At 53.5% G+C, this 8675-nt stretch overlaps 1 protein-coding gene across 2 annotated transcripts; it reads right to left on the bottom strand.

Annotated features, from left to right (window-relative positions):
• Positions 1-219: 219 nt before the first annotated feature.
• REEP2 (receptor accessory protein 2) lies at positions 220-6823 on the bottom strand. Of its 2 annotated transcripts, none has more exons than XM_077768946.1 (8): positions 6679-6823; positions 4746-4818; positions 4379-4455; positions 2613-2733; positions 2265-2378; positions 1764-1905; positions 1530-1660; positions 220-1443 (listed from the first exon to the last, which is right to left on the bottom strand). In XM_077768946.1, the coding sequence occupies exons 1-8, from the start codon at positions 6708-6710 to the stop codon at positions 1375-1377; spliced, it is 759 nt and encodes a 252-aa protein (XP_077625072.1). In that variant the 5' UTR covers positions 6711-6823; the 3' UTR covers positions 220-1374. The 2 variants fall into 2 exon arrangements, with proteins under 2 accessions (XP_077625072.1, XP_077625071.1); XM_077768945.1 differs by having other exon boundaries at positions 1764-1911; positions 6679-6821.
• Between the last annotated feature and the right edge of the window lie 1852 nt (positions 6824-8675).

Below are 8675 nucleotides of genomic sequence, written 5' to 3'. Positions count from 1 at the left end.
TCATGGTCCCCCCTACTCTTCTGGCTGTATCTTGAACCCCCAAACCATTTTCCCAGATGAATCAGCTCAAGCCTATCTCTGATCTTGGAGATCAGTGCTCCTGGATCTCAGTTTGACCTCTTCCCCCATCATTCCTATAGCTGAGGCCTGCTTTTCTCTTGAGGTCCTTCTCACCTCTGGACTGGAGGGGTAAGAACAAAGCACAAAGGCCAAAACACATGAGGTGCCAGAATTTGGTTTATTGGCTCATCCAGTGCCAAAGGTCCAATGGGCACTCTTTTCACAGAATTGGAAGCACTTTGGCTCCAAAATTTCTTTTCTTCTTCACACATTCCTCCTGAAGCCACGGCAGAAGCTGGGGTACAGTATGGGGCAAAAACTGGGCTAATAAGGGTCTGTCTGCTCACACGGGGCCCAGTTTGCTTGGCACAGGAAGTGGACTCTGGGGAAAAGGAAGATGGGCCCCCAGGTGAGGAGGAAAGGAGCTGGCTCAGCAGGGGCCTCTACAATGGGCCCTGAGGGGGTGGATCAGCCCAGCCCAAGAGCAGGGCAGGAATGGGAGGAGGCGAAAGGGTATCAAAGGAAGAGGAGGAGGTAAGAGGCCCTCTGAGCCTCATTCTCTCTTGGGCTGAGGTCCTCTGAGGCTCTAGGAGTAGGAGGAAGGGCTGAAAGCGGGTAAGGGCCAGCTAGCTGTGGGGCTTAGGTTGGGGGGCGGTCACTGCTGGCAGGAAAGTCCTTTACCCAAAATCTCCCCAGCCCTAGGTCTAGAAAGATATACACACACACACACTCACACGCACACCATAGAACCCCACTTCTTTTTAGTGGGGACATGTAGCACACAGCCCTACCCAATGCCCCCAGCTGCAGCTCTGGCCTGGCCATCCTGGTTATTTAAGCACACGCTAAGCCCCTGTCCTCCATTCACAGTTGTGGGCTGTGCCACAAGTTCTCAGAAGCCTTCCCCTCTCCCTCCCTGTCTCCCGGGTGCCTTCAGGCTCATCTCTGGTCAGTCTGGGCTGTGACTGTCCCCCCAGCCCAGAGAGAGCATTGGGGGGCATATTAGGACCTAAGAAAAGGGGATGGCCATGGTCTTCAGCAAGGCACTGGGTGGGTGGGGGCAGGACTGGAGTGGGAAGCATAGCAGTTTGGGCTCTAAGGAGCCCCCTCCTCCTTGGAGGTGGCTCAGTCTTCAGTAACTCCTCCAGCCTCTACCCTTCACCCCCATAGCAGGGCCTCCTCCCTCTTTTCCAAGCCCTTCCAGAGGAGTGGTCACTGGGCAGGCACCAGAAACAGCCATCTGAGGGGCCCTGGGGCTGGAGGCATGTGGGTTACTGGCACAGTGCGCAGCCTCCAGAGGGGGGGTTAAGGACCTCAAGCCAAATCACCCCCACCAGAAGTCTTCTTCTTGGGCCGGGTCTTCAGTGTCTTGGAAGCCAGTGGCTGTGGGAAGGAGGGAAGAAGTCAGAGGGTTCAGATTGGGGTCACATCCCCTCCACATTTCCCCCTGCTCTGGCCTGGGCTCTTACCTCAGCTTTGGGCACTTTTTTGACAGGTTTGACCCTCTTAGGGGCCTTGTCTCCCATATCATCTTCAGAGGTCTCTGTCCGGGGATCTGTCTGGTTTGTGCTAGACCTTAAACTCAGGGCAGGGTCATCTCCTGGTTTGGGGGAAAAAGAACATGGGTCTGGTGGCTCTCCTACCTGGCTTCCATGCCCTTGTGGTCCCCCCTCCCTCTGCCCAGTCTTGGCTCCTGCCTGTACCTAAGTCCTCAATGGTATCCAGGAGGCTGCCAGGGTTGGGTCGGAGACGGCTGTCAGGCCCCTGCAGGGGCAGTGCATCCTCATCCCGGATCAGTGTCAGGTCCTGCATGCTGAAGCTTCGGAGCTTCTCTGATAGCACCCCCTGGCCCTAGGGTCACCACCACGCACCGGGAGAACCGGAGGAAGGGGCGGGGTGGAGATGGAGGTCACTATGGAGCACCGGGCAGCCACCGAGCTCAATGCTTTCCCCACACTGTCCTCACCCAGTCCTATGGCAGCACTGACAGGCTGGGGCCATACTTTCCCTTTGGACAGTTGAGGAAACTGACTCAGAGACTGGAAGTCACTTGGCTGGAAGGTGGTAGAACCAGGCCTAGAACTCTGAGTTGCACAAGCCCCAAACCATCACAGCACCAAGGACAGGGTAGATGCAAAGAGGCTCGGCCAGGGTGATGAAATGAGCTAGGTGGGGCCCGGGGAGCCTGGTCTGCCCCATCTCACCTTGGCAGCAGCGGTGACTGCGGCATTGGCAGCCAAGTTCAGGCCCCTCTTGCCCACCCTCATCATGGTCTCATAGCTCTTGTCTCGGGCCTGTGTGATGTACTCGTCGATTTCCTGAGGGGTGGGAGGGGAAGGAGTAGGAAGTGAGAGGTGGTCCCTGATGGTCAGACCCTGCCCTGCCCTTGTTCACACATGGACAAAGGCACTGCCTGCTTCAGGAGGTCAGGGTCCTGCCAGATCACTCCAGGTTGTGGGGGCCCACAAGGAGAGCCAGGAATGTACATGGCTGCAGGCACTGGGCTGCCATGGCCTGGGGCAGGCTAGAAAGTCAGCTGAGCGGAGGCAAACCTTCTCCTTGTTGGACAGTGTCGGGTGCACGAACTTGCGGTAGAGTACGCTGGAGCCCTTGGTATAAGGGGACAGCAGCCATATCACAAAGGCGATCTTGAGCTCAAAGTAGAAGGGGAACCTGTGGGTAGAACAGAGGCAAGTGGCAGAGCGTGGGATAGGGAGTCAGGAGGTGAGCTGATCCCCTGCAAGACCTTGCCTGGTCCCCCACCTCTTAGTGCACTGGGGTTCCCATGTGGCTCAGGAGACTGGGCATTTCTTTTCTTTTCTTTCTTTTCTTTTTTAAATTTTTTTAAAATTTAAGTTTATTTATTTTGAGAGAAACAGAGAAAAAGGGGGGGGGGAGAGAGAGAGAGAGAGAGAGAGAGAGAATGAGCAGGGGAGGGGCAGAGATAGAGGGAGAGAGGGAGAATCCCTAGCAGGCTCCAGGATATTAGCGCAGAGCCCGATGAGAGGCTGGAACTTAAGATCATGACCTGAGCCGAAATCAAGAGTCAGATGCTCAACCGGCTGAGCCACACAGGTACTCCTTGGCATTTCTAGTCTCAAGGAAAATGAGAGGTACAGTTGAGACTCCCAAGTGGGATGGTGAGAAGTGCCTCCAGCAGAATTCCCCTTGTAGTGGCTCTCCGCACACTTTTCTCTTGGAGTCCCAGGCCTCCCACTCTGACAGAACACTCCTGTTTGTCTGTCCCAGGGCTAATACCAGGGCGAGCTCTCTAACTTCCCAGGTCCACTCCTGGGTCTTTACCTCCTTCTCCTCCTGCCCTTCCTCCCACGAGAAAGACTGAAGCTTCTCCAGCTGTGCTCTGGATCTCATCCTTTGCTGCCATGACTTGCCTCTTGCTTTTAAGGACTGTTGTCCATTCCCTGGCTCCTTCTCCTCAGGCCAGACTCCTTCACGTCTCCTACATCCTCACAACGCACTCTCCTTTGTTTGTGTCAAGAAGCATCTATGCCAGGGGCACCTGGGTGGCTCAGTCAGTTCAGTATCTGACTTTGGCTCAGGTCATGACCTCAGAGCGTGTGAGTTTGAGCCCCCCTCCCCTCTGCTGGTTCTCGTTCTCTCTCTCAAAAATAAATATAAATAAACTTAAAAAAAAAGAAGCATGTATGCTCACTGTCCTCACAATTATTAATCCACTACTCTTTCCTAATCTAACCCCTAGCTAAATAGCTAGCTAAATAGCTAAAACTCTTTTTCTCAAAGTTCACTTACAATCCAATGCAATCATCCTTTATTCTCTACCTCTCCATAAAACTCTCTTGATTTAGTGTTCTGTGCTTTGTTAGTCCTCTCTTCCAAGAGGCATCTGCTCATTCAGTAAATATTTTTTGAGCTCCTGCTGTGAACCTACATATAGTGATTAAGATTCTCTGTCCTTCAAGTGTTCATAACATAGTCTAATAGTGCTTTGAAATACCAGCACTGAATGTCTATAAGATCGAATCATATGCCTAGTTAACATATAGGGAAACTGTGACCTAGGAAGCTGTAACCTGCCCAAAGTCATACAGGATGTCTGGCAGAAGCAGGTTTTCTAAATTCTATTGTGGTGCTTTGGCTATCACCAGATAGAAATGTGGGGGTTGGGTCTCTTATTCTACTGATTAAGCCAGGCCTGCAGTGGGGGAGGGCAGACACCCAGGACCCCATGGAACCGTGGGAGGACTCCACCTTGGGTCTCAATCTTCTGTTGGGCTGGTGGGGGTAGAGAGTCTAAACTCTGGACCCTGCGATGCAGGGTGGGGATGCTGGACCTCACCAGGAAAGCACAATATCCGTGAGTGTCTCCGCCGTGGTGAAGAAGGCAAAGACGATCCAGTACATCATCCATTTCACCTGAAGGTACAGAGCGCTGCGTTAGACCAGGCCTCGAGGGAACACGTAGGACCCCATCTCTGCTTGCCAACTATGCTGGAGGTGTTGTGGGGAAGGGACACTCAGGACCTCAACTTTGCCTGTGGATCACACCAGGGCTGGGGGAAGGGAACACAAAGGAACTTCCTTGAAGTAAGGTCTCATTAGAGCTGAAGCACTGGCATAAAGTCACTCCTGTCTGTAATGTGACCCACTGTCCTCCCCTATCTTTGCCACGTGGGGTGGGTGGGAGATAAAGGTCATAAACTCACATATTCCTTCACGTTTTTTGTCTTCACGGCCTTGTAGGAAGAATAGGCTGGGTACAAGGTGCCAAAGATGAGCCTAGGGAGGCAGGCATGGTTACTGGTCCCCTCGGCCAAGAGCAGTGGCCTCTCCCTCCCAGCTCTGCATCAGTCAGTCCCTGGGTAGGTAAGGGGAGAAGGACAGAACTCCAGAGTGCCACATCAACTGGACTGGTGAACTCAGGTCAGTGGTTATGGCCAAAGCAGTTAAGCCTCAGGCGACAAGCATGGAGGTTGCCAGCCAGTGAAGGTGATGTCTCTTCCCTCTCTAGTTTTCAGTTTTTCTCCAGCCCCTTAGGTAAAGAAAGACCCAGACGCCAGAGGGTCCAATGTGTGTCTTCAGCAATGATCATTGGTTATCCGTATTGTGGGGAGTGGGGGCCTGGTCACTGCAACAGGGTGCTCCCTTCTCCAGATACTGGGCTCATTCACACTCGTCTGCCCTTACCTTCTACCTCTGGTTCAGAGCCAGGCTGGGCAGGGCCAGGTCTGTAGGGGAACCTGATATCGTCTAACAGGGTACTCTATGTGGCAATCAGAGGTACCACTGTGGCCCTGGGGGCCCGGGGAACAGAGGGCACAGGGGCAGGAGGCCCTAAGAGGGGCAAAAAGGTTTATTCCCTCATATAAGCGCCCTTGGGACCAAGCTCGGGAGAGGGCCCTGGGCTCAAGGCCCTAACGGAGTACAACCTGGTAGTGATCCCATTAGAGAGACCATATATAAGGACATAGGTGAGGGAGGGAGAAGACTGATGTCTCCCAGGAAGCTCATCCAGACAAGAGAGAGGCAGGCCCTCTGAAGGCCACAAGGAGATATGAGGCCCGTGGGTTCCCTCTGAGGTGGGATGGGGGAGAGGAAGGAGGGAGACTCCAGTGACAGGGAGCCAGAACACAAGCACATAACAGCACTGAATGGGAAGAAGGCAGGGGGAGGGAATTCTGGGGTGTCAGTCCCCCACGGTGGACTGGACAGTGAGGGGCAAGGTCCTGAGCCAGGGGAGGGGTTGACTGAGCTCCATGCAAAACCCCTGCTGGGCCCAGCCCCCTGACCATGTGTGGGTATTGCCTGTTCTCACAGGGACCAGCCTCATACAGGCAAGATACTTTCTAACAGACCTGTGGAGAAGAGGGGTGGGGGGGTGGGTAGAGTCCTCAAGGACAAAGTGTGGGGTGTGGGGGCAGGCTTCTCTCCTGGAGCCTGGGGGAGGAGGGACAGAGGTTCACAATGTGGCTGGCAGCCTGGAATGAAGGCCACCTAAGGCCCTCCCCTCTGTGGCTTTCACAAATCCAGGCTGAGCACACATATCCTCTCCCGGTTACCTCCCACACTTTGTCCTCCAAGCATCTCTGTTTCCCAGTACCCAGATGTCCTTCCTGGGGGGGCCTTCAGAGCTTGTGCCCTCATCTCTACTGTCCTGATAGAAGAGGGAGGAGGCCAAGGCTGCTAACTATGGCCCTAAGCAATGGAATGACGAGGCCCTGCCTGGTTCCCCACTCTTCCATTAGCCTTCTCCACGCAGGAAGATGACGGACCAGGTCTGAGTTGCTCCTTCAGCCCAGATGTGCTAGGTGGGGGAGGGGACATGCTGCCTCCCCTTCATAAATCAAGCCATGCTTGCCCAGCCCTAGGATGAAGGAAGGGGAAGGAACACCGAAAATTAAAAATAAAAGGGGTGGGAAGCCAGGCTTTCTATGCTCCTCTAATGCTCCCCCCTCCGGTCCTGGGTCCTATACTTGCATGTCTTGTCTCTGGGGACCCCAAATAGGAACGATGTGCCTTTAGGTGACTCTGTTATATGAAGCCACGGAGCGGTCCATGCTGGGCTTCAACACCCCTCACCCTCATTCCCATTCCCCATCCCCCTCCCTGCCGGCCGCGCCCCGCCACCGCCGCACTCACACCACCAGGCGAGAGATGATCCAGGACACCATGGCGGGGCCGGGCGGGGCGCGGGGCGGGGACCCGGCCCGAACCGAGGATGCAGGTGCCGGAGGTCGAGCGGCGGCAGCAGCAGGAGCCGCAATAGCAGAAGCAGCCACAGCAGCAGCCGCCGCGGGGGCCGCGGAGCGCCGAGCAGCCGCGGTTAAAGGGGAGGTCCCTGCCGCAGCGGCGGGCCGTGGGCGGCGGCGGCTCTTAAAGGGGAGGCCCAACGGCGGTGGCGGTGGCGGCGGCAGCAGTAGCAGCAGTGGCGCGCCCCCCTGCACCTGCTATCACCGGGCATGCGCCTTTGACCCTCAGCACCGTGCCTTCGTCTAATCGCTTGTTCATCTTTCTTGGATTCCAAGCCGTGGCTTGAGGTCCTTATAGGCTTTCATGTTCCATTCTGACAACGTAGCTCCCATATCTTAGTCCTCCTCCTGCCTTGCCCGCATCAGGCTGAAAGGCTTAAACATTCTCCCAGGCGTATTAGCTAGGACTCATTGAGTGCTTACTGTGTCAGCGTCTCTGAGCCTAAGAGCTTCACATGCAGTATTTCATTGAATCCTCATGACCATTTCATAAGGCAGAGGTTATAATTATACTTATTTTGAAGATAAGGAAATGGGAAGCTTAAGGAAGTTCAATAATTCGCGAAGTTCACAGAACCTCGAAGTCATGCTGCTAAGATATGAACCCGTGAAGTCTGCTTTAATCAGGCTACTTCTCCCATTGATGACTAACAAACTGTCCATCCTCATTACAGGGCCTGTAAACACAGCCACCAAAGAACTTAAGTCAAAGTTATAGTTGCACTTGTCCACCTCACCCCTTCTTGGCCATCACCAATCAATCCGTTTGTTGGAAGACCCATTCCCCACTCTGACCTGTTTTTTTATGTTGTCATTTGCTAAGCTTTGCAGGGAAACAGAGCCCATGCTTAAGGTGAATACCCAGGGATAGACCCTCTTTAAACAAAAGGGTAGGGAGACCTGACGTCTGGGTTGAGATGGATCCAGGGCCTCCAGTTCCACCCCCATCAGCAAACGCTGGCAGCAGTGTATGCCCTAATTCTGAAGACATTTATATCCAGAATGTAGGCTAGCCCGCCTCCTGATTTTCACCAAAGCAACAAAGCTCCAACCTCTGCAACCCCCTTTCTCCCTATTGCTTTCCTTTCCTGTCCCATTTCAAAGCTTCTGTATTCTTTAAGTGGAGGTGTAAGTCTTCTGGTGATCACAGCCTCTACCCGTGCCCAACCAGGCTGAAAGGACCCACTCAGACCTCTGAATTTCAGTTATGGTCCTATTCAAGCTCAGTATCCTTGAGCCACACAATGGTCTATTTCCACCCTGATAATTGTATTTCCAGGCTCAAACACTTTGGAAGATGTTTTCCAACAGAGTCTGGAGAAGCAGCCTCCGATGACCCCTCTTGCTATTCTTTACAACTTCCTCTTCAAAAGGCCTTTTCTAATTGGAATGTAATCTGTCCTTATTCCTCAAGCCACTTTAATTGCTGCTTAAAAAAAATATCCCATTTGGGTCTTTTCCTACCAACTCCAAGGTAGACCTAGGGCCACATGTTTCATATGTGGGCAGCTGGGCCTCCTGCTTTGAGGAATCCCATGACTGATTGCCTAAAACCTTGTTCAGGCCATCTTCCACTGTGCTCGCCCCCCGCAGCTCCAGGAAGGTTAAAGACCCCCTCACCTTTCCCATTCCATTCACACAGTATCAACTATGGAAAACCCATCTCTTCTGCTACCCTTTTCCCTTCACCCCACAAACCCATAAACCACAATGACCTGGCACATTTCCTCTCTCAAATGGGCACAAATTCAGGAAGTAAAGGGTAATTGGATGCAGCAATGTAATGAAGGTCAGGAAAATGAACCATCCCCTACCTCCAACCCCACCTTCAACCTGTCTTTGCTTTTTAGAATGATTGGCACAGAAGAATTTAGTCGACTCCAAACG

Source organism: Crocuta crocuta, unplaced genomic scaffold (genome assembly GCF_008692635.1).
Source record: "Crocuta crocuta isolate KB4526 unplaced genomic scaffold, BGI_CrCroc_1.0 scaffold64, whole genome shotgun sequence".
Classification (NCBI taxonomy): Eukaryota; Metazoa; Chordata; class Mammalia; order Carnivora; family Hyaenidae; genus Crocuta; species Crocuta crocuta.
This window is presented reverse-complemented; position numbering and strand designations above follow the sequence as displayed.

Excerpts from the sequence above, each read along its gene's own strand:
- REEP2 (XM_077768945.1), bottom strand. The coding sequence starts at position 6,710 with ATGGTGTCCTGGATCATCTCTCGCCTGGTGGT. Across the intron at positions 2,734-4,378 it reads ACGGATATTGTGCTTTCCTG|GTTCCCCTTCTACTTTGAGC; the intron begins GTGAGGTCCAGC and ends TTCTACCCACAG. Across the intron at positions 1,661-1,763 it reads GGATACCATTGAGGACTTAG|GAGATGACCCTGCCCTGAGT; the intron begins GTACAGGCAGGA and ends CCCCCAAACCAG.